This window comes from Vitis vinifera, chromosome 5 (genome assembly GCF_030704535.1).
Source record: "Vitis vinifera cultivar Pinot Noir 40024 chromosome 5, ASM3070453v1".
In the NCBI taxonomy this organism is placed as follows: domain Eukaryota; kingdom Viridiplantae; phylum Streptophyta; class Magnoliopsida; order Vitales; family Vitaceae; genus Vitis; species Vitis vinifera.
This window is the reverse complement of record NC_081809.1, coordinates 12,186,681-12,213,263: the sequence shown is the minus strand read 5'-3', so window position 1 is coordinate 12,213,263 and position 26,583 is coordinate 12,186,681. Positions and strand designations below refer to the sequence as shown.

The following is a 26,583-nucleotide window of genomic DNA, read 5'->3' as shown; positions in this document are numbered from 1 at the left end:
GGTGGTCTCCTCGTCTCGTACCTGCGCTGTGGAGGGCTAGATGGCACTCCACACTTAGAATGTGGAATGGTAGAGGCCTATGGAGCCTTAAACATGGAATCCCGTGCAGGTGAAGCTCTCGGCCTGGTGTTGCGAGCTGATGGAGATGCGGCTTGGGCTCCTCTCGTCTTGGCCATGGCTAAAATGGAGAGGCTCGTGTTCCACAGTCTACACAGAGGTGCACAGAGTGGTTTTCTTTAGACACACGACTTCTGGGCTTCCAATGGAGGGGATGCTCTGAAATTTTTGGGTTTCGCAACTTAGAGGGCTTTTTCGCAACTTGGAGTGGTTGTGCGAAATAAAAAATGAGAAAATCAAAGGTTTAAATAGGAATTTAAACGACGGTTGGTATTTTTGCAAGTTGGCCTGAATTCGCAAGTTGCCCCATTTTGCAAGTTGGTTCGCAGGCTGCGAAATTGGATTTTGAACTTGCGAAATGGCACACGTGTGCCTGGAGGTGCTTTCACAGGCTGCGAAAATTTTTGTAAGTTGAATAGTGGACTTACGAATTTAAGCTTTAAGGATTTCGCAAGTTGGCCCCCATTTTCACAAGTTGAAATATTGCTCTGTTTTTTTGGCTTTTTCTCTTTCTTTGGTTCGTTAAGACTTCCCTCCACTTCCTTTGAAGTTCCTCCTAATTTTGATCATTCAAAAAGTCTAAGTTATATCAAAATAAAATAAATTTAAGCCAGGATTAAAATTAAAACAACTAATAAAGCTTTTAAATCAACAAAATTGAAACAAAAACATGGACTTTGATTAGTCTTTAGAAAGACTAAGTCCATCTACCCCTTTTTGATTAAGATTGTTGTGGCTCAAGGAGACCGACTTCCTCTTTGTCTTGATTGAAAGGCTCCATGTATGGCTTGAGACAGTGGCCATTGACTTTGAAAGTGTTCGTGCTGTTGGAATTGAGTAGTTCCACTACTCCATTGAAATGCACTTGGTGAATAATGAAAGGGCCTATCCACCTTGATTTTAGCTTTCCTGGAAAGATGTGGAGCCTAGAGTCATAGAGTAAGACTCTTTGTCCCTTTTGAAATTCTTTGTTGGAGATTAATTGATCATGCCACCTCTTCATCCTTGATTACTACCAAAAAGTGCTATTTTGTAGACCTAATTATAATGGTTTTAAGCACCTTTGAGTAGTAATCATATTCATTTAACCCAATTAATTCATTAAGGTCCTTAGTAATTGGTTTTAACCATTTTGTGGCAAGTTTACATGTTTTTATCAACTTATGAATCAATTCAAGCATGCCAAATGATGGAGGAGCTACTTGGACAAGTTATGGCAAAGCTTTTGGAAGCTCAAATTCATGAAGAACCAAGCTTTGGAGCTTCATAGCCCTTTGCCAAAATCGTTCAAAGTATGCAAGGAAAGAACAATGGAGAAGAGGAAAACAGAGCACAACAGCTGTAGTCTTCTTTCGCACTTTTGGAGCACTTCCCGAAGTCCATTTTTTATATACTATATACCATTTCAAAGCTCTGGAAGTCAAGAATCCAACGCTTCAAACCGTGCACGATTTGGAGTTGAAATGAGGAAGATATGGCCTTCGGAAGCCAACTGCTCCAGGTTATGCGAAATTCGCATAACACCTTCAAAATTCGCATAACCCATGCGTGTTGCGAATTTTCCTCTGCTTTTGCCGACTCCACTTTATATATTTTCCTTTGTATTTTGTGATATAATTTCCTTTCTTATCCTTGTAACTAACCAATCACAAGCTTTTGCTGTTGTAAAGACTATATAAGGGGTGGTAATCACCTCTTGGATAATATAGAACATAGGTTACGTTTCACACTTAGAAATATATAAAGCTCCGTTTTTCTCTCTTCACCTGTTCTTCCCCATTTTCTATTTTCTTAGTAGCCAAACAGCCTCTGAGGGCTTTTCCTCAGAGGATGATTGGCTAAAACTTTTAGTTTCTCAAAGTATGGATGTTATGTGATGGCTTGGATGCAATCCCATGGAAATTTCTCACACCCGGAAGGTAAGGTAGTCGTTTTTCATTAATGGTTCATTAATGCAAAGTTTGGTTTTTATTTCCTTTGGACAACTTCCAACGGCCAATACTTGATAAGCTTTTGGATTTCTATCCATTAGTTATCTCCTACGAGCTATTAGAAGGTGAGGTTTTCAATTCCAAGTTTTTCATTAATCCGTTAGAACCAATTTCAATGGCCATTTAAAGGTGAGTTTATCACTTGGAATGACTTTGAGTTGCCAATATTTGGTAAGCTTTTGGCTTTAGACCATTAGTTATCTCTTACGAGCCATTCAAAGGAAGTCTAAGGTGAATAACCATTGATGAAATTCACTACCATCTGTTTTGCCATTTTAAAGGATTAAAACTTGATTTGCTAAATCCATACCGGTTCGGGAAGCAAGCATCACCATAGTTGCAACCCCAACGCGAGGAGCCTATCCTGAGATTTCCAATTTGCATAAGAGCCAGAGCATAGCTATCCTATATTTGAGAAACTTGTTTTTACACCCTTTCATTTTAGTCTTTAATGTTAGCTTAGATTAGTTTAAATCTTTCTAAAACATTTACATCTTCTTTTAAAGCTAACATCCATAAGAAAATCACCTATTTTCCTAATTTGAATATCACTAGTGTTTGCGAAAACCCTTCCCAGTGAACGATCCTAGAACCACTATGCTATAGTAGCTTGGTTACTTTAGTAATAGTATTTAAGGTATAAATTTTGTTGATACGCCTTTAAAGCTAAGCTACCATGAGTCGCATCAATCCTCTGCTTTGCAATTTTGGAATTGATGTAGGCATCATTTCTCAATTCCTCCATCTCATTAAGGTCTAAGCACCTCTTCATTCCGGCTCTGTTTAAGTCCATGTTTACCTTCTTAATTGCCCACCAAGCCTTGTATTCAACTTCCACAGGGAAATGTCATGTTTTTCCATAGACTAGGCGATAAGGAGACATGTCAAGAATAGTCTTGTAAGCTATTCTATATGCCCATAGTGAATCATGGAGCTTAACAGGCCAATTTCTTCTGCTCATGTTCACCACCTTCATCATTATATTCTTGATTTCCCTGTTTGCTGACTCAACTTGACCGGAAGTCTGACAGTGGTAAGGTGTAGCTACCTTGTGCTTCAGCCCATACTTGGCTAAGAGAGTTTCAAAAGGCTTGTTGCAAAAATGAGTACCTCCATCACTGATTATAGCCTTGGGCACCCCAAATCTCAAGAAGATGTTCTCTTTGAGAAACTTGAGAACAACTCTGTGGTCATTGTGTTTACACGGGATTGCCTCAACCCATTTAGAAACATAGTCTAACCCCACCAAAATGTAAGAGTTTCCAAAAGACATAGGGAAAGGTCCCATGAAGTCAATGCCCCAAACATCGAAAAGATCAACTATTAAAATGGGGTTCATAGGCATTTGGTTCCTACGTGTTAACTTCCCAAGCCTTTGGCATCTATCACAGCTTCTGCACATGGTGTGAGAATCTTTGAAAAGTGATGGCCAACTGAAACCTGATTGCAACACTTTCATGGTTGTTTTCTGAGAGGCAAAGTGGTCTTCACATGCGCTTTCGTGGCAATGGGTGAGGATCCCCTGTTGCTCTTGTTCAGGGACACACTTCTTTATTATTTGATATGCACAATACTTGAAAAAAAAAAGTTCTTCCCAATAGTAGGCATGAATTTTTGCAAAGAAGTGCTTCCTATCTTGTGCTTTCCACTCACTTGGAACTTCTTCAATACCTAGATAGTTAGCAATATGAGCATACCAAAGAGCATCATCTAACAACATGAGTGACTCCTCCGGAAAATCATCATTAATTGGCAAACCATGGGAATTATGTGTTATAGCCAACCTTGAAAGGTGGTTAACTACCACATTCTCCACTCCTTTCTTATCTTTGATTTGGAGATTGAATTCTTGTAGTAAGAGAATCCATCTAATCAACCTTGCTTTTGCATCCTGCTTTGTCAATAAGTATTTCAAAGTTGAGTGGTTAGTGAAAACCACAATGAAATACCCTACCAAATAAGCACAAAATTTTTCTAAGGCAAAAACTACAGCCAACAATTCTTTCTCTGTGGTTGTGTAGTTTCTTTGCACTTCGTTCAATGTTTTGCTTGCATAATAGATCACATAGGGTTTTCCATCCTCTCTTTAACCAAGAATAACTCCTATAGCAAAGTCATTGGCATCACATATCACTTCAAAAGGTAGTTGCCAGTTAGGAGCCCTCACTATTGGAGCGGTTGTCAAGAACTGCTTCAGTTGCTCAAAACTCTGTTGACATCTCTCATCCCATACAAATTTAGCATCCTTACCCAATAATTCACAAAGAGGCTTTGAAAGTTTAGAGAAATCTTTGATAAACCTCCTGTAGAACCTTGCATGGCTAAGGAATTGCCTTACTCATTTTATAGTTGTTGGGGATGGAAATTTGATAATAAGTTCCACATTTTCTTTATCAACTTCAATGCATTTCTTGGAGATGATGTGGCCAAGGATAATTCCTTATTGTACCATAAAATGGCATTTTTCCCAATTAAGCACTAAGTCCTTTTCAATGCATCGGTTCAGAACAACTTCCAAGTTGATTAAACATTCCTCAAATGTGCTTCCATATATGGTGATATTATCCATAAAAACCTCCATAATACGCTGATTACTACCAAAAAGTGCTATTTTGTAGACCTAATTATAATGGTTTTAAGCACCTTTGAGTAGTAATCATATTCATTTAACCCAATTAATTCATTAAGGTCCTTAGTAATTGGTTTTAACCATTTTGTGGCAAGTTTACATGTTTTTATCAGCTTATGAATCAATTCAAGCATGTCAAATGATGGAGGAGCTACTTGGACAAGTTATGGCAAAGCTTTTGGAAGCTCAAATTCATGAAGAACCAAACTTTGGAGCTTCATAGCCCTTTGCCAAAGTCGTTCAAAGTATGCAAGGAAAGAACAATGGAGAAGAGGAAAACAGAGGACAGCAGCTGCAGTCTTCTTTCACACTTTTGGAGTACTTCTCGAAGTCCATTTTTTACATACTATATACCATTTCAAAGCTCTGGAAGTCAAAAATCCAACGCTTCAAACCGTGCACGATTTGGAGTTGAAATGAGGAAGATATGGCTTTCGTAAGCCAACCGCTCCAGGTTATGCGAAATTCGCATAACACCTTCAAAATTCGCATAACCCATGCGTGTTGCGAATTTTCCTCTGTTTTTGCCAACTCCACTTTAGATATTTTCCTTTGTATTTTGTGATGTAATTTCCTTTCTTATCCTTGTAACTAACCAATCACAAGCTTTTGCTTTTGTAAAGACTATATAAGGGGTGGAAATCACCTCTTGGAAAATATAGAATAGATATTACGTTTAACACTTAGAGTGATATACGGAGCTCTCTCATTTCTCTTTTCTCTTCCCCATTTCTATTTTCTTAGTAGCCAAACAGTCTCTGAGGGCTTTTCCTCAGAGGATGATTGGCTAAAACTTTTAGTTTCTCAAAGTATGGATGTTATATGATGACTTGGATGCAATCCCATGGAAATTTCTCGCACCTGGAAGGTAAGGTAGTCATTTTTCATTAAAGGTTCATTAATGCAAAGTTTGGTTTTTATTTCCTTTGGACAACTTCCAACGGCCAATACTTGATAAGCTTTTGGATTTCTATCCATTAGTTTTCTCCTACGAGCTATTGGAAGGTGAGGTTTTCAATTCCAAGTTTTGCATTAATCCATTAGAACCAATTTCAATGGCCATTGAAAGGTGAGTTTATCACTTGGAATGACTTTGAGTTGCCAATATTTGGTAAGCTTTTGGCTTTAGACCATTAGTTATCTCTTACGAGCCATTCAAAGGAAGTCTAAGGTGAATAACCATTGATGAAATTCACTACCATCTGTTTTGCCATTTTAAAGGATTAAAACTTGATTTGCTAAATCCATACCGGTTCGGGAAGCAAGCATCACCATAGTTGCAACCCCAACGCAAGGAGCCTATCCTGAGATTTCCAATTTGCATAAGAGCCAGAGCATAGCTATCCTATATTTGAGAAACTTGTTTTTACACCCTTTCATTTTAGTCTTTAATGTTAGCTTAGATTAGTTTAAATCTTTCTAAAACATTTACATCTTCTTTTAAAGCTAACATCCATAAGAAAATCACCTATTTTCCTAATTTGAATATCACTTGTGTTTGCGAAAACCCTTCCCAGTGAACGATCCTAGAACCACTATGCTATAGTAGCTTGGCTACTTTAGTAATAGTATTCAAGGTATAAATTTTGTTGATACGCCTTTAAAGCTAAGCTACCATGAGTTGAATCAAATGGCGCCGTTGCCGGGGAATCTTTGATAAACCTCCTGTAGAACCTTACATGACCAAGGAATTGCCTTACTCCTTTTACAGTTGTTGGGGATGGCAATTTGATAATAAGTTCCACATTTTCTTTATCAACTTCAATGCATTTCTTGGAGATGATGTGGCCAAGGATAATTCCTTATTGTACCATAAAATGACATTTTTCCCAATTAAGCACTAAGTCCTTTTCAATGCATCGGTTCAGAACAACTTCCAAGTTGACTAAACATTCCTCAAATGTGCTTCCATATATGGTGATATCATCCATAAAAACCTCCATAATACGCTCCACCATATCACTGAAAACGCTTAACATACATCGTTGGAATGTTGCAGGTGCATTGCATAAACCAAAAGGCATTCTTCTGTAGGCATATGTTCCAAATGGACATGTGAAAGTGGTTTTCTCCTAGTCTTCAACATCAATTTCTATTTGAAAATACCTGGAGTAGCCGTCCAAGAAACAATAGAAATGATGGTCTGAGACTCTCTCCAACACTTGATCAATAAATGGCAATGGAAAATGATCCTTCCTTGTCACAGCATTCAATTTTCTATAATCAATACACACCCTCCAACCTAAAGTGCGGCGTGTAGCAACTTCTTCTCCCTTATCATTTTGCACCACTGTGATCCTTGATTTCTCTGGCACTACTTGAGTAGGACTCACCCATGGGTTATCTAATATGGGGTAGATAATACCGGTTTGAAGTAGCTTAAGAACCTCAGTTCGCACTACCTCTTGCATATGAGGATTCAATTTTCTTTGAGGTTGACGAATTGGCTAAGCTTCTTCTTCCATGTATATATGATGTGTACAGACTAAAGGGCTTATACCTTTCAAGTCAGATATTTGCCATCCTATTGCTTACTTACATCTCTTGGGAACTTCAAGTGAACACTCCTCCTGAGGAGTAGTAAGAGATGAAGATATAACAACAGGGCACTTCTTATTTTCCTCTAGGTATGTATACTTCAACTCCATGGGTAATGGCTTCAGATTAATCTTTGGGGCCACCTTTTTAACAACTTCTTGTGCCTTCTCCTCATTAAACAAAGATAGAATTTCTTATATCCTCCTCCAACCTAGTAGAGTAGCAAGCAAATTTGAGGGTTCAGACAACCCTTCATCAAGATCCCCAAGACTTTCATTCAACTTCTCTTGTATTTTCTTATTACAATGCTCTTCCACTAAAGTGTCAATGATGCACACCTCTTCTGGACCTTCATCTTCTTCCGGATTGATTGGCTTCTTAGACATATAGAAGATATTGAGCTCCAATGTCATGTTGCCAAACGTGAGTTTCATGAGTCCATTCCTACAATTGATGATTGCATCTGATGTAGCTAGGAATGGTCTTCCAAGTATGATAGGAACATAATTAGTTTCCTTGACAATTGGGTCTGTATCAAGAACAACAAAATCCACTAAATAGTAGAAATTATCAACTTGAACTAAGACATCTTCAATCATCCCTCTTGGAATCTTCATTGATCTATCTGCTAGAGATAAAGTGATTGATGTTGGTTTCAATTCACCAAGTCCTAGTTGCTTATAGACAGATTATGGTAGCAAATTCACACTTGCCCCTAAGTCTAAAAAAGCTTTCTCCACTAAAGTTCCTCTAATCATCACTAAGATGGTAGGGCAACCTGGATCTTTGTACTTCACTAGAGACTTACACTGTATGATGGCACTTACTTGCTCAGTCAAGAAGGCTTTCTTATTCACATTCAACCATCTTTTGATAGTGCACAAGTCCTTCAAGAATTTTACATAAGTCGGCACTTGTTTGATCATGTCTAGTAGTGGGATGTTGACCTTCACTTGCCTCAATACTTCTAGAATTTCTTATGCATTGCTGATTTCCTTTTTCCCGTGTAAAGCTTAAGAAAAAGGTGGAGGCATGTGTTTCTTCATCACATCTCCATCGATAACCATCTTCTTCGAATCTTCATTAACTATTGAATCATGATCCTCCTTCCTTTCACTGCTTCATTTCTTCTTTCCTTTGCTTTCCTCCCTCTTCTCTGTCTCTTTTTCACCCTCTGTTTCATCATGTGGCTTGGGTGTTGGCAGCTCAACCTCTTTACCACTCCTCAGAGTGATCAAGGCTTTGACGTCCCTCACCTATAAAGATTCTCCCTCATGAGCTTCCACTTCATGGATACCCTTGGGGCTTTGGTGAGGTTGAGAAGGAAACCTTCCCTTCTTTTGCACTGTGTTAAGGTTAGTGAGCCTTGAGATTGAGTATTGGAGATTATCTATCTTCTGAGATAGATCATTTTGCATTCCATCCATCCTTTTATTCAATGTATTCTCTACACTGTCAATTATTTAACTGAGTTGAGCATTGATGGATTTCTGGTCTCCAACAAAATCTCCCACGACCTTGCTTAAATTCACTATTGCTTGCTCAAGATTCGAAGCTTGTTGAGATGCTTGGCCTGGTTGCGTGTACTGAAGTGCTCTTGGCTTCCAGGAGAAATTTAGATGGCTCGTCTAATTTGAATTGTTGGTATTTTCATATGAAGCATTGTTATTGGGCTTGAATTGTCTAATGACATTTGCTTGATCGCCGAACATTTCTCTAACAGCTGGAATTGTGGGACACTCCTCTACCAAGTGCTCATAAGATTGACAAATAGAACAAGGCATAACTTGCACTGGTGTTTTAGAAACGGCTTACACTTCACGTATTTTTTTCAGTTCTAGCTCCTCCAATCTTCTTGTCATAGCTGCAACTTTTGCTTTCATGTCAATATCTTCGTTCAAGGTATACATCCCAGCCTTAGCATTAAGGGCATTTGGTTGAGACTTCATTTTTCCCACTCTCCCTTGTTCGATTCATCCCATCCTCTTGAAACTTCAGCAACGTAATTCAAGAAATCCATGGCTTCCTCCAAATTCTTACTCATGAAATCTCCTCCACACATAGTCTCTAGGAGTTGCTTCATTGAGGAAGACATACTATCATAAAAGTAGCTCACCAATAGCCATGTATCAAAGCCATGGTGAGGACAAGCATAGATAGCTTCCATGTATCTCTCCCCACACTCATAGAATTTCTCATTCTCCTTAGCTGAGAAGTTTGAAATTTGCCTCTTCAAGCCATTGGTCCTATGAGTAGGGAAAATTTTCTTGAGAAATTCAGCTTGAAAATCAGTCCAAGTTCGGATACTCCTTAGCCTTAAAGAATTAAGCCAAATCTTGGCCTTATCCTTCAGAGTGAAAGGAAATAGATTTAGCCTCATCAAGTCGATTGAAGCTCCTCCCTCTTGGAATGTATTACAACATCTTCAAATTCTTTGATATATGCGTAGGGATTCTCACTTTCCATCCCATGGAAAGTAGGTAGAAGTGGCACAATATGCGGTCTGATTACTAGTTGCTCTGTAAGAGGCACTATGCATGATGGTGCACTCATACGAGGTGGATGCATGCGGTCCCTCATTGATCTGAATGCATTGGGATTGTCCTTTTGACCATGGTGACTATGCTGATCTTCAGGTGTAGCTTCCATAATGTTCAAACACAATTCCAACCCTGTTTCGTGAGGTGTTTCACTTTTCACAAGTCTTCCTCTACTGTCTCGTATCCAATATGGCATACACAACTAGTAACAACTGTAACAAAAACAAAGATAACAAAAGAAAACAAAAGAAAAACAATTCTAGGAAAAGAAAAAAAATTAAGGTGATTCGTGCCCAACTGGTGTATGTCCTGTTGATTGGTGTTCAATCAATTGGTGTACTTTGATTTCGGTCCTCAGACGGGAGTAATCAAAAAAATTTATAAACCTATTTCACCATGTACTAGGATAGCCTTAGCTAGCATAGCATAGTGGCTCTAGGATCGTTCACTGAGATGGGTTTTCAAATTACAACTGATATTAATTCAAAGCTGAATTGGTGCTTTTTTTTTTCAAGGTTAGTTTTAAAAGAAAACATAAAGATGTTTGAAAATGTTAGTTTTTAAGTGAAACCAATAATAAAGTAATAGAAATTACTTACAAAGAAAAGTGTTTCTTGGAGTTTTTATATCACTGGGCTCAGGTTCCTATTACAAAAAAAAAGAGTTCCGGTCACTTGAATCTTTTCCTTGCATTGGGGATTTAACATATAGTTATTTCCCGAACCGGTGTGGTATAGATGCTTCCCTTTTATGGATTCAAACACTAATTCCCTATCACTGAATCATCTTGCAATGGTTCATACCTCTCACCTAGTATTGGCCATTTAAGGTGATCCTTAACCTTGGATTACCCGTCAAAAGCTCGCAAGAGATAACTAATGGATGTCTCCTTGGAGTCCAAAAGCTTACCAAGTGTTGGCTAGTCTAGAAAATCCTATTTTTAAACCACCTCCCAGAGGCTCGCAAGAGATAAACTAGTGTAACTCAATGGACGAAGTCCACTTGCCTTACCAAGTGTTGGCCTAGGTGATTTTAAGGCATTTTAAGTTAACTAAAAAGATAAAAACCATTAACGGGTCATACTTTCTCTTCATTAAAAACTGAAACAACAAAACTTCCAATTTTTGCATTCGGAACCTTACCCAGCTTCCTTCACTCCAAGAAACAAAAATCCTAGCCACTCATCCTCTAAGAAAACATCCTCAGAGTTTGTTTGGCTAGTGAGAAAAATACAATCAAAATGAGTAGGTAAGGCAAAGCAAAACTCTGTGTATTACTTTCTTCAAAACTATACAAAAGTTGGTCTCTAAGAAAAAACTCCCGATATCTCTTTTAAAAGAAAAATTACAAATGATTATGTAGAAGGTTATTCACCCTTCCTTTTTACTTTCTAACTAAGGAATCCTATGATTGGTGGATTACAAGGAGAAAATAGGGATTTAAACAACAAATATCTGAACAAAAAATCTAAAAGAGTTGGTCGCAAACATTTAGGAGTACATAGGTGGATTTCACAAGTTAAAACATGACTTGTGAAAATTTCGCAAGTTGAATTGTCCATTTCGCAAGTTGAACCTTGATTTCGCAAGTTGACTTTTGTGATTTCGTAGCTTGCGAAATTGTCTTTCAACTTGGCATGGTTGTCTTCCAATGGCCATAACTTCTTCATTTCAGTTTTGATTTGCACACTTTTAAAGCGTTGGATTCTTGACTTCCCAAGCTTCGAAACAACATATAGTATGTATAAAATGGACTCCAAGAAGTGCTCGAAATGTGTCCTATAGCTGCTATCCTCTTGAATTTCTTCATGTTAGATTCTTCTCTCTGTTTTTCGTCCTTGTATTCTTGATTTGGCCTTTGGAAAAGGACTACAAAGCTCCAAAGCTTAGATTCTTCTTATAAATAAGATTCCATTTTCTTTGCCATGGATTATACAGAGCTCTCCCTCATCTTAGATTGCTTTGGTGATCAAAAAGCTATCAAAAACACCAAAACTTAACACAATTTGATTAGAAACGATTGCAAGGGTCCTTAACATGTCAATTGAGTTAAAAGGTAATAACTACTACCCAAAAGTGTTTAAAAGAGTTAATTACAAACTATAAAATAGCACTTTTTAAGTAGTAATCATAAGGTAAACTAAAAATAAATAAAAGGTATACTAAAAAATGAACAAATAAAAAGAAACAAATAAAAAGAGTTAGTAAAAGGAAAAGAAAAGTCACCAAACTTGTGATGAAGATAACAAGTACTCTGGAAAGGTGATATCACTGTAAAGTGGCACCATCCTCAATAGTGGCACCATCCTCGGCAATGGCGCCATTTGATTCATGCCCAGCTGGTGTATGTCCTGTTGATTGGTGTTCAATCAACTGGTGTACTCTGATTTTAGTCCTCAGACGGGTGTAATCAACAAAATTTATAAACCTATTTCACCATATACTAGGGTAGCATTAGCTAGCATAGCATAGTGGCTCTAGGATTGTCCATAGGGATGGGTTTTCAAATTACAACTGATATTAGTTCCAAAACTGAATTCGTGTTTTTTCTTTTCAAGGTTAACTTTAAAAGAAAACATAAACATGTTTGAAAATGTTGGTTTTAAGTGAAACCAAAAATAAAGTAATTGAAATTACCTACAAAGAAAAGTGCTTCTTGGAGTTTAAGATCACTAAGCTCAGGTTTGTCATATAAAAAGGGAGTTCCAGTCACTTGAATCTTTTCCTCGCATTAGGGATTTAACATATAGTTATTTCCCGAACCGATGTGGTACAAATGCTTCCCCTTAATGGGTTCAAACACTAAATCCCTGTCACTGAATCATCTTGCATTGGTTCATACCTCTCACCTAGTATTGGACATTCAAGGTGATCCTTAACCTTGGATTACCCGTCAAAAGCTCGCAAAAGATAACTAATGAATGTATCCTAGGAGTCCAAAAGCTTACCAAGTGTTGGTTATACTAGATAATCCTACCTTTAAACCACCTCTCAGAGGCTCGTAAGATATAAACTAGTGTATCTCAATGGACGGAGACTACTTGCCTTACCAAGTGTTGGCCCAGGTGATTTTAAGGAATTTTAAGTTAACTAAAAAGATAAACACCATTAACGGGTCACACTTTCTCTTCATTAAAAACTGAAACAACAAAACTTCCAATTTTGCATTTGGAACCTTACCCAACTTCCTTCACTCCAAGAAAACAAAACGCCTAGCCACACATCCTCTGGGAAAACATCCTCAGAGTTTGATTTGCTAGAAATGAAAATAAAAGAGAAAAAAAAAATGAGTAGGTAAGGCAGAGCAAAGCTTTGTGTATTACTTTCTTGAAAACCTATACAAAGTGTTGTCTCTCAGAAAAACTCCCGAGAGATCTTCTTTAAAAGAAAATTACAATAGATTATATAGAGAGGCTATTCACCCCTCCTGCTAACTTCCCAACCAAGGAAACTTGTCATTGGTGGGTTACAAGGAGAAAATAGGGATTTACACACAAATATCTTAAGATAAATATCAAACGGAGTCGGTGTGCAAATATCTCAAATTACAGGTGGATTTCGCAAGTTCAAATGCAACTTGCGAAAATTTCGCAAGTTGAAATTATCCATTTCGCAAGTTGCGAAATTTTCCTACAACTCATCAGCTCTCTGTCCTGCAGCGATTCCTTTCCCTTTCTTATTTCTCAAGTTACGAAAATCTCGCAAGTTGGATTCCACAACTTGCGAAATTGTTGGATGGTTGATTTCTTCTATGCTTTTCCTCCTTGCATCCTCGTTTGGTTTTGGCAAAGGGTTATGAAGCTCCAAAGCTTAGTTTCTTCATGAATTTGAGCTTCAACTTGGTTTGCCTTGAACTATACAAAGATTTCCCTCATTCTTGGGTTGCTTTGGTGATCAAAAAGCTATCAAAAACACCAAAACTTAACATAATTTGATTAGAAACGATTGCAAGGGTCATTAACCTGCCAATTGAGTTAAAAGGCAATAACTACTACTCAAAAGTGTTTAAAAAGGTTAATTACAAGTTATAAAATAGCACTTTTTGAGTAGTAATCAATGACCAAACATTAAAATGAACAAAATTTTCAACATATAAACAAGACTTAGGTGGTGTTTGTTTTTTTGGCTTTTTGCTAAAAGCAATTTTTTTTAGAATTTAGGTTGTTTGTTTTTCTACTTTTTCATAATTTATTATAAACTTTTTACTAAATAGAAAAAACCAAAATATGTGGTTTTTTCTAAATAGAAAAAATAACATATTGGTTTTTCTTTACTTTTTAATACTTAATAGAAATAAAATACTATAAAAACAAACAACCTAATATTTAACACTATTAAGCATTAAGTAAAAAAACAAACACCACCACAATGTTCCAACACTTAGTTTCCAAGCTAGCAATGATTGCATCTTTAGTTTTTTAGGGTGATTCAAGCGATTACCTATGCTCTCCAATCACAAAATCATAGACAGTGTCATTAATGAATAAATAATAGGGTGTTACTATTTAGAGTAGAGTTTATAATTTACAAATCATTTTTTGATATACCAAAATTAGGATGAAAATATCGATTTTCATGGATATATTGATAGTGAGTTTTACATATATATTGGAAAATATTAATGAAAGTTTTGCCAAAAAATATTGATGAGAGGAAAATTGATGAAAACTGATATAAATATAGAGGAAAATTTCAAGAAATGATAAAGTAAGAAATAATATACATATTCAAGTTATTTCATTTAAAAAAAAATAATATATGTATAATATATTTGTGATATTTTGTGATAATATATAGTAGATAGGATAGACCCCTTGAAAGCATGACATGATGTAATAGATATGGATTTATTATCTAGTTTCACTTTTATCTATCCTTATTTCATGCAGTATATCTATGAGCATTTTGAATTAGCATCACTTGCATTATAGATGACTTGGGTGCATTAAGAGTTGCATAAAAAATCTAAGTCATGGGTTCCTCACAAGTAAATGATTTGTTCACAGTCAATTCGTAAACTTAGGTAATCCATTTGAGGTTATAGTACACTACCTTCTAATTGGAGGGATGATTAATCTTGACCACTAGAATAAGTTGTCCATAATAAGTGCACTAATGTGTATGATTTCTAGACAGGACTTCCAATGTGTCATGGTGTAAGGCAATTAGGTAATCATGACCTCACCAAGCTACTATGTCACATTGTCTCTCAACCTTGGGATGATACTTAGCTTATGCCAAAGTTAAGAGTGGCTTTGACCTGCAAGTGAGATCCTAAAGTAATAATATATTCCCTATGAATTGGATCACTATTGATAAAAATTGGTAGTAACAAGTATTCTCAATAGAGATGCCATGATATCTCATGGGATTAAGACAATGTGTCATCATAAGACATGCAATAAAAAAACTGTAGTCATAATAATTCTTTAAGTGAAATTTAGCACATGCTCTTTGTGAGCTAAAATATGTTCATTGATCACATAATAGAAAGAACTGTAACACAAGGATGATAGAGGTAGTCTTGAGAGGTTAATAGCTTTCACCTAGCTAAATTATGAATACCAGTTCATGAGGAGATTGTATATAGTAGATGTAAGTCATGGACTCGAACACTTAATGTCTCATTTTAATATACATAAATTATTAGAGTGTAGATGATTCTTTATAGTGGGATGTTGAGTCAACTTCAAAATTGGATTATGAGGGAGTTAGTACTGTTCTATGGGTCCTAATGGTCTTCGTTTGAGTTCACATACCTTGATGACATGGTTTTGGGGGTTGGATCAGTTCTTGGTTCACTTATGTGCATAAAAGTATTTTGGTAATTATGCAATGTTGCATAAGACTAGACTAATTGATTAATTGGAGCCTTGTTGAGTTAATTAATTAATTAAGACCATTTTGGGTTAGACTAAATGATCCAAGTCTACTACATAATTACACAAGACTAGGTTAATTGATTAATTAGAGCCCTATTATGTTAAATAATCAATTAAGTCACTTTTTGAGTTAGATTAAGTCATTTAAACTCAAGATGGACTCAAGTCACTTAAACCTAGGGGAAGCCTATGAATACCCCTTTAGGGATTAAAGCTTTAGACTTTTGCTTTTTCTATTCTCTAATATGCCCAAAGAAATAATAGCCTCCAACTTTTAGAGATCTCCACTATCTCAATACCAAGGCTCAAGGGCAAGTGTTTGGGTGGATGATCAAGGGGTTTGCGACACTTCCCATGACTACTGTGCATTCGACAATGTTCTTCACCACAAGAATCTGATTTAGGAACATCTAGATCTTCAGTAGGCGCTCCTAACTTGTATATCTAGATTCTATTAAGTTTTCTAATACAATTGTTTCCATCATACATAAAATCTAGCGCTCCCGAGAGTAGTTGCATGCACCTAATAAGATCCAGGGCATGAAAACGAGTAATTTGGGATTCCCATCATATAGAATTTGAAAACACATTATTATTAAAATTATTTATTTAATTTGATTATATTGAAGAATATAAAATAAAATAATAATATATGTATAAGTATTTTTTTATTTAAAAATATTTTATCCCACACGAGGTTTTGGATCAAATCTTGCTTGGTAGGTGGGAATTTTACAATAAATTAATTAATATTGCAAGTTAGTAGAATTTTCTACATAACATGCTTCAATGATTGAGAATTGATTCATACCCCCTTGATCTGTGAGCTCCCTCTTTCTTTTTTCTTGTTTTTTTTTTAATTCTTTTTAATTTTTTTACCTTCTTTCCTTCCCCTCTTTCTTTTCTTTCCTTTTCTTTGTTTGGTTATTTTTATTCTTGCCTTTACCCCTAGTATTGGAAACAGAATGACATTAAGCTATCATATTATATTTAGATTTAACTACACCCTCAATAGCTGCAAGCATTCAGAAGTTTAGGTAATGTTTAGTTCAATTTATTCATATTAGAAGTCAGCCTGAATTGGTTGAATGGGTCATGAAAAGATAGTAGAATAAAGTCCACTATGAGCCTGTTCATCCAAGGATCTCCAACTCATTGAGGTAATCATTTTTAGTATACGATGCCTCACAAGAGTCTCTTCAACCATCTTAATGTTTTCTAGATTCCAGAATACATTAAACATTTCCTTGCTAGTAGCTATTATGATTGATGTTGATGCTACTAAAGCAGGTTTGGTATAAAAAGGGGTTTGCCGGGCCATCAAAGTATATGGAAGGGAGAGAAAAATAGATCATGGAAGCAAATTTTGGGAAAAAGAGTAGTTTTGTCCAAAAGGAAAAAAGAAGGATGTGCATTGGTTTTTCGAATAAAGGGATTAATTTTGCCCATAAAATTTAGATATCCATATTAGTAATTGTTTCAATTTAATTATAATCAACATAAATTAATTTTTATAATTGTAATTTTATTTATTTTAGGGCTCTCAGACTTCAAAATTGACAGTTCAACCAACACTAGAAAATCGAGCATCCAATTCTCAACAATTTTCTAACCAAAATGAGAAACTTTAATGTCCAATCTGCAATGCATCACAAGTAAATAATCAAAAATAAAAAGTAAAAGGACCTATTTAAAAAAAAAATCAAAGCAAATTAAAACTAGAAAAAAGAAGAGTTGAGACTTTCATTCTCAAGCTCATACCCATTTTTGAAAACCAGAAAACTAATTTAACATAGAAGAAAAACAAATCCACAAGAAATTTTGCAAGACAATAACAAATTTACCTAAATGCTACAAATTTAACGTGGATGTAACAAATTCATCTGCCCAACATAAACCTAGATTTTCTTCTAATAGATTAAATTTAAAATTAATGTTTGAAAAGCATGACCATCACCTGTCATACTTTTAATAGGAAAATGCACTCTTCATAACAAAACCTACAAATTGGGGTTGTTGGTTTGGAAGGCATGTGCAATTGGGAATGAAGGCAAATGATGATACTTGCCGATATGCTATATATCTCCTATCAGTTAAAAGCATACAACCATACAACCGGGGGGGTGGTTTGATTGCTCCGATTACTTCAAACAAAAAAAATATAATTTAAGGTAAAGATACAGACAGCCACACGGTAGGACTCTGGTCAAGTATCTATATCAAAAGTAATGCCATCTTTATTACAATGCTTTTATTAGGATTCTCAATCCCAGCAGTGACATTATTGACAGCCATTGCAAGACATGATATGAGGGTTCTATTGAGCATCTTTAGATAAGAGATTATTGTTTTCAGCCGTCCGAGCATTGCGAAGCTCATCAACACAGTCACCTCTTTCAAAAACAGCCGCCGCTCCCATTCCTGTACCTGCAGTTTTTATGTTACCAACATTGTTGATTGTCAGCCAAGCGTGAGTACCCAATACATCAGGGAGAGAGAGAGAGAGAGAGAGAGTACCTATGCACATCGACACCACTCCAAAGCGACAGTCTTTGCCACGGCGCTTCATCTCATGCAATAGAGTACCAACACAGCGGGCACCTGTAGACACACACAAGTAATTTCAAGAGATAGCATACAATCATATGAATGATAATAGGCTCCATGTAACATTCATGTCTTGCCAACCCATGTTGAACCTATATATAAATTGGGAAGTGGACAAAACCTTTCCCACTCAGTGCAAAGATACATGTTAGCAGAAGAGAGATTAGGTAAAATCTCAAATTCTCAGGAACTGAAGTAAGATTCTTTGAAAGGAAGGATGCAAGGCACTCCATCCTTAATAAGAAAGAGGGTGCAAACACTTCCTGAACCAACCATATCTTGCTTGCATGCATAGAATAAAACGGAGGTTTCCCATATACACAAACCCCATCTTATTGAATCGCAGCAACAGACTGTTGTTACTTCAGGTTTTTATACAATGAATGGTCAACATTGCAAAGTAACTATCTGGGTGTTGAATAGCCATGTCTTTGCAAATGACACCATTTACTCAAAATTCCAATAAAGGATGTATGTTGGTTTTTGATGACGGGTGGTTTCCTATGAAATGGTCAGAGAATCATAACAGATCCTGTGCTCTGTTATGTGTTATAAATTCCCCTTATTGATGTTTAATATGCACAACACTTCTTGAAATGACATGCAGTCTGGCATTCCCCTTATTGATGTTTAATATGCACAACACTTATTGAAATGACATGCAGTCTGGCATTCCCCACCAGCATGGATAATTATAAAGCTAGTGCACCAATATTTTTAAAAATGTTAAGAACAATGTGGTATGTGATGCTGCTATTTTTTTTTTTCCTGTTCTTGTATGATCCCCTGTTATAACTCTGCATAAAAGGTCAGTCACCATGTGAAATATCTTAATCTAGCAAATAACTTTAAGTAAAAAAAAAACACATCTCCATCCATATATATGCTCAACAAACACAAAAACATGCATTTACATATATGCCCAACAATGAAGAGGCATACATAAAGTCGCAAAAAGGAAATTGACAATGAAATATTTTCATGTGTACCCACTCTCAATTTTAACTAGGTTCCAGATAAATCCATCCAAATTTATTCAGGGGTTCCTCTAATGGGGAGGGATGCAGGGAAACTTACTAGCAAAAGGAGGAAGTCATTACTAAACAGTCTCCACCAATATCAAGAATATAAATCTCAAGAATCTAAAGCATTCACTCAGCCCCAACTTTGAATAAAGCCCACCCTCACCTTCCCCCCATTAACTCTAGTTTTATCAAGTAAAACTGCATTATCAAATAGAAGATATTGTGCAAGATCTCTGCTGAGTAGTAGGTATATCCACAGTAGATGCCAAAAGATGACAAAGCCTTAACCCAGAATATGAGGCCACCATGATTCAGAACTCACTTCCCTCCATTTTTTTCTCACAAAGCTACTACCCTATCACAGTTGTCCTATCAACCAAACCCCAAGACCACAAAACCCAACTCATTCTCTCTTCTAGAACCCTAATTGTGCTTGTTTTAGGCCAATACCACACAATAAGCAAGTGGGATCCATTTATGCAACCACTGGCATTTTTGTGTTTCCAAGTACCATCCACACAAAAAATTTAGAAAGGGTCCTTAAAAATGAAATAAGAGGAATAAAGAAAAGTAAATTAACTATTTCAAGGTGGATGTCTCAGAATTTTCTGAAGAAACCATTTACTCTATTGGATTATAGCTCCTAATTGTTCAATGACATGAAAATTCAAAATTTCAAAGCTTTCATCATTTATGTTGGATTTTAGCCCAAGAACAACCTATAAATAATGTAAAGCATTATCAAATAATTCCAACCTGATCCATGCTGAGTCAGAAACAGATCATCCTTACAAATCATATCATACTTTAAGATGCTTTATATTAAACACATTACTAAAACAGCAATCCAGGCATGTGTTTTGATAGTTGGGCATATGTGAATATCATTTCCAAATAAAAAGGATTGAAATAGACAAGAATGCAGATAAGCATTATCAAAGTATAAGTTGGAATCTGTGTTGTAGATACCTGTTGCACCCAAAGGATGTCCAATGGCCATTGCACCTCCATTGACATTGATCTTCTCTGGATCAAGATCCAGCTTTTTACGGCAATATACAAATTGGGATGCAAAAGCCTGCAAAAGAAGCAATGAAATCAAAGATTATATTTCATAAATCAAGACAACTTTACAAGGTTCAAAGAAAATCAGAAATTGTCATTAATTGTCACCTCATTTATTTCAAAAAGATCAATATCATCAAGTTCGAGGCCAGCAGATTTGACTGCAGCTGGAATTGCAACAGCTGGACCAATACCCATGACGGCAGGATCCACACCAACAGCAGCAAAGGTCCTACATGAGTAACACCATGTAATTTCTTTTAAATTTGAGTAATAATCTCACTAGTTATGATACAGGAAATCATCCATGAAGATGATAATTTTGAGGTCACAATAAAAAATTTCTTTGTTGTCGCATGTGCAGAGGAAATGCAAAGCCACTTAAACACTCTTTTTTATTTGGTTACATTGGAGCCCAAGGGATGCAAAGTTTATTTCTCACTCTTGAATTTTCTCCTAATTCACCAATCTTTCCAGGGTAGGTGGTTTGAAGATTAAGCTAGTTGAAGGGTTCTTCTTTGGAAGCTAGCTTCACCTTGCACAATTTGGCTCATCAAAATGGGAGTTTGAAAGATCTGAACTTACAGTGCCATAAATTAAATTGGTTCTTTTAAAAAACTAGCATAACCATGCTCTTCAAGGTGAAAAGAATTTTAGAAGAACACCATCTTAAGATGTGATGGTATCTAGGATTTTGTATGACATTTTTGTATATTGTTTAAGTTGTGGGCACCCAAGAACTTCACTTTCTCCTTTGTTTGAATAATATTAAATTTATCAAGATAATAAGGACGGTCCCATGTAAGATGTGGGCTTCACAAGTGTAAAGGAGCATTTTACATGGGTATCATGACAAGGAGAGGAAACACAAAGGAGGGATAAGACATCAAAACCCATGAGGGAAAAAGAAAAGTGAAGCTCTGAATTTCCACCCTATGGGACCATGCTGATGAAAAGAGCAAAAAAGAAAGTCTTTCCAGACCAGATTGTCCAAGAGAGAAGTGGAGGGTGGTTCAGGGGTGCTGAGATGGGAATGTTTTGGGATTTGATGATTCCTGTTTCTAGCTAGCACTTCCTCAGTTAAACATGGGATGAGCCATCCAGGACTCAATGCCAGACAATCTATGTTTTTAATGTCGTATTTTGTCAACTTGCACAAACTGAATTAATGTATTTGAAAATATATGTTTACATTGGATTTTTTTTCCAGATGATATGCTTGTGCAGAGTGTTACTGTTTTATTGGAGTAAAACTAATAACATAATGTCTGTTCCTAGAAATAAACCATCTCAAACACATTTATCTTTGTAGCCTATTTCATTGATCTAAGGATTTTTTATTTGTAGGTTACCAATGCTTCATAACAATATTTAATGTGATAACCCTTCCAGTACCAAGATTTGATACCATATTTATATAAACTAAAGACCTATACATACAATTTTCTATTTTCAATTGGTAATGTTCTAGAGTAATATTTATTGTCAAGCCCCCCTTTTTATACCAAGAGTATAAACCATATCCATATAAGCTAAAGACACCAGAGGCATTTACCTAAATTCATAAATATGTACATATACATCTAAGGATTTATATACCTGAATACACCAAGAATAGGTAACCCTTTACGCATTGCAACACTTCTCTTCATGAGGAGAACAGCTCCAGCACCATCACTCACTTGGCTAGAATTCCCTACACCAAAAGCACCAAATAGTAAAATGGAATGGAACAAACAATCATTTTGAAAGAAAGAAATTATATATGGCCGTCTAATACCTGCTGTGGTTGTCCCATTTTTCTTAAATACAGGCTTCAGCTTTGCAAGATCTGACATTGTTGCGTTAGGTCTTATTCCATCATCCACAGAGATTGTGACAAGTTTCTCATCTCCAGTTTTAGGGTCAACAATCTTTTTAAATGAAATGTTTATCAGTGCCCAATCAGAGATTCAAGACCAATCATATACATAAAACTTAAAAAAAAAAAAAAAAAAAAAAAAAAAAAGGAAGAAAAGAAGATGTCATACTGCCAGTCCTGCACTAAAATAATTGTACCTTGGTGGATACTGGGATTATTTCATCCTTAAATTTCCCAGTAGCAGTTGCAGCAGCAGCCCGCTTATGAGACTCAACCTGACAACATAAATGTAATCAGAAGAATAACAACATTGAACCAAAAGGCAAAAACTCCACTGATAATTCATTCAACTCACTGCAGCCTGGTCCTGCTCCTGCCTTGTTACACCAAAACGATGTGCAACATTTTCTGAAGTAATACCCATGGGGAGAAGACAATCTTGGGCTTGCACAAATTCCTTTACCTGGCAGAATTAAAGAAAGAGTTGTTGGCACTCTTAGGTCAACGAAATGTTCCTGAAAAGAATCCTACACTTAGAAAAAGTAACAAGAGATAAGGGGGAAGCATACCTTAGGGTTGATTGACCCTTCCCAAGCCATTGGATTTGCTGTCATGGATTCCAACCCTGCCCCAATGCCTAAACAGGAAGATATTAAACTTTAATGTATTTTGTTCACATATAGAAGTATGGGACTCCTCGGTAAAATATGTACATTCTTACCAATGTCATAAAACCCAGCTTTAATTGCAGCAGCTACATCAGCAACTGCCTGAAGACCAGATGAACATTGCCTGTTCACAGTTCTGACAGGCACAGTTTCTGAAATCACAGATATAATATTTGTGAACAATGAAATGGGTACAAAACCAAAAATATAAAGGATAGTTCAAGGAAATATACCAGGGAAACCAGCATAGAATGCAGCCATCCTGCATTCACTTGCTCTTTGGGAGCCTGGCGCCAATACTGTACCAACAACAATGTCCCCAACTTCATTTGGGTTCAGATTGGTTTTCTCTAGCAGTGCCTGCATCAGGCAGTAATAATAAGAATAACATACTTAAAAACTTAACAATTACATCTCAAGGGAATAAAATTAACCAGGAAAAAAAAAAGAGCAATTAATGAATATAACAAACCCTCAAAACAGGTGCCAGCAGATCATCAGGATAAGTATCCTTGAAGCCTCCTCGTTTTGACTTGCATAAGGCAGTTCGATATGCCCTGAAAAACAAAAGGCATAAAATAACTAAGGACAAAAAAACTCGATTGATCTAAAACATTAAATAGTTCAACAGATTACAGAACCATAAATAGTTCTTTTGCAAAAGGAGCAACTCACGCCACTATCACAACATCATCTCCAAAAACTGATGTCCTCTGGTATGCAGCACTATCCCCAGCCACACAAACCGATGCCTGATTGCAAAGATGAAACTCAATTCATAAGAAAGGATGAACATTTTTGTTTAAGAATTATTCGAAACAAAATCAACAATGCTCCCTTTTATTTCTTAGATAGGAAAATAAAAGAATTATGGTACATTTAGTTGGATAGATAGGATAGGATGGGATATACATATTTTAAAATATCAATTTCAATGAGATATGATATCCTTGAATATTATATCCGATGGAAATAATATTCTAAGATATTATATCCCATGGAAATAATGTCCTACAATTACTTTTAGTTTGTAAAAGGAATAAAGAAATGAATGAAAAACATATTGCATTTCAATATGTGGTATTTTTTTTTTTTTTGAAGTAAAAATATATTTCATTCCAATGTTCCACCACCACCGCCGCCGCCACCACCACCACCACCATCATCATTAAAATATTTAAATGTTGTTAAGTATATAATATAGTATCATTTAAGGTTGTATTTTACACTCTTTTTTTTCATTCTTTTTCTTTTTCTTTTTCTAAACTAAAAATTTAATTTCTTTTAAGCAAAATTTTGTGTTTTGCAACATGACTAATTAAAGCAATTTAAAAAAATAAAGAAAATGAAGAAATTTACAATCCATGGACATGTAGATCTCATATCTCAATTTAAGATTATTATATCCCATATAGAGGATATATAAAAAAGAGGTTGAATAAATTATCTCATGATTCTCATCACCTATCCTATCCTATCCTATATTTGACTATTAATGAGTTGTGATAAGTGATGAGTTAATTTGCCTTATCCTATGATCAACCAAACATGAGAAATGATATGTTATCTTATTTTTTTATCTTATTTGTATCAAGCTAACTAAACATGATCTTAAAGTTTAGAATCTTTGATTTTCATAATTTGAAACTAGAAGAAACTAAAGCCTCCTGTTAACTAAGAAAATATCACTATTTATGCCTACCATGGAAAAGAGCATTCATTGCCAACCATCACAACATAAGTTTAAAATCATGGTATATCATGAGAATCAATTTGGAAGTATTGACATAATAATATAACATGGAAATTTTCAATAAAACTTTGGAAAATGTCAAAACAAAATATATTTTGAAGTGGCCCACAAATTTTTAACAATTAAACCATGATTTGACTATAAATGAACAACAATATTGGAAACATATGCACAGATAAAATGCGCTGTATAAGTATGCAATGTTAGTATATAAGCATCATTGTTTAGCATCATGTCAATTCTTTACAGGCAGTCAACCATCAAACAAGATAATATAGTGCCTAAATACAGATCATTAAGAGATGAGAAGTTTAGCATAAGCAGCTGATCAACACTAGCACAAAATGGATCTCATAGAAGTTCAAAGCTTGTAGAAATAGAGGTGTCTTATTCTGTGAGGCAAGGATGAACTGTAAACTGATAACCATGTTTATCATACAAGAATTGTGTTAATGTATCATCTCAAATCATCCCCACAGCCCACAGGTGCTTTCGGGAACATCATTTTTTTTTTTGGATGGAAAAGACAAGCCAACCAAAGTTGCACCAGAAGAAGGGATTGGATAATCATGCCAAGGGCATATAGAAGAAAGTAACCGAGGATCAGCAAGTCTACAGAAATGGTTTTGGGCCACTAATATACATTTACGTTCATCATTGATTTTGTATTTTGCATACTGCTTTCGCATGCATTCAAATTTGGAGCTTATTATAAAATCCCAAATTCATTCTAGGAAAACAATTAAAATATCAGAAGATTTTGTAGATCAGGCTCTCTTATATATGTCCAGTTTTTCAAATGATACCCACCCAATATATCATTCTTCATTACTATTCAATTAGGCGATATTTAACTGACCAAATTTCAATCGTTATACGAAATTCAAACAATTGAAACTGATAAGAAAGAGAAATATTTTATCTTTCAGATTCACAAGTAGAAGATCCAGCCCCAATACAGAAGAAAACCCTCCAGTGAAAGAACATTAAACAGGTAAACAAAATCAAAGCTGAAAGGATTTAGCAAAATCTGGTACGCAAGAGATCCCAAATCAGAATGATCGCATGCGAACACATTGAAAATCGAAGGAAAAAAAAAAAGTCAACCAACATCCAAATTCACCAAATCCCAGCTACAACACAACTTGTCAGACCACCACAAAACTCCTAGATCACACAGAATTTCTACAAGAAGATCAAATGGAAAAATAAAGAATCAGAAAATCAGAAAATTCGCATAGAATTGGACTCACGGATAGAGAAGATTCATCCTCGGCTGCAGAAGAGGAAGGGGAGAGATGCTGAAGCAGAACTCTCTGTCTGTTGATGGCTTTCTCCATTTCTCTCTCTAAAACACTATTTCCTCTCTCTCTAAAACTGGGAAGAGAAGGGAAGGGCGCACAGTGATGTGTATATATAGACGGAAAACTGAATTTAAAAAGAAAAAAAAAAAGCCAATTACAAATTATAGTCTAATAAATGGAAAAATAACGACAAATAAGAGAGATAAGATTTAACCTCCAGAACTGTGCATGATTTTCCTGTTGTAGAAGGCGACGATGATGATGTGACACACCATCATCCTCATCCTTAACGCGTGGCCGCCCCCTTCTCCATCCTCACCTCCGCGCGTCTGATTGATCCTCCTCCTTCTACAACTCTAAATTATTTTCCCATTATTTACTAAATATTAAAATATATTAATATTTAAGTATCATTTATCAAGTAGATGGAAATGATTATATTTTCTTTATGTGAATATTTTCTTGCAATGATTTCTAATAAATAAATAAAAAAAACGTTTATGTGAGAAAGGGTATTTATACTAATTCTTAATTATTGAAATTTTAAAAATATCACTAAATAATAAAAATACAAGTTTAAATGAAAAATACCTGAGTGGAGTGA

General features: G+C 35.7%; 1 protein-coding gene across 2 annotated transcripts; it reads right to left on the bottom strand.

Annotated features, from left to right (window-relative positions):
• Window positions 1-17,820: 17,820 nt before the first annotated feature.
• Window positions 17,821-26,197, bottom strand: LOC100247651 (3-ketoacyl-CoA thiolase 2, peroxisomal). Of its 2 annotated transcripts, XM_002285617.4 has the most exons (14): window positions 25,929-26,197; window positions 23,598-23,674; window positions 23,395-23,479; window positions 23,156-23,282; window positions 22,976-23,074; window positions 22,824-22,891; window positions 22,610-22,717; window positions 22,452-22,529; window positions 22,174-22,306; window positions 21,993-22,089; window positions 20,502-20,625; window positions 20,298-20,406; window positions 18,214-18,297; window positions 17,821-18,123 (listed from the first exon to the last, which is right to left on the bottom strand). In XM_002285617.4, the coding sequence occupies exons 1-14, from the start codon at window positions 26,013-26,015 to the stop codon at window positions 18,014-18,016; spliced, it is 1,386 nt and encodes a 461-aa protein (XP_002285653.1). In that variant the 5' UTR covers window positions 26,016-26,197; the 3' UTR covers window positions 17,821-18,013. The 2 variants fall into 2 exon arrangements, with proteins under 2 accessions (XP_002285653.1, XP_059592947.1); XM_059736964.1 differs by having other exon boundaries at window positions 17,821-18,297.
• Between the last annotated feature and the right edge of the window lie 386 nt (window positions 26,198-26,583).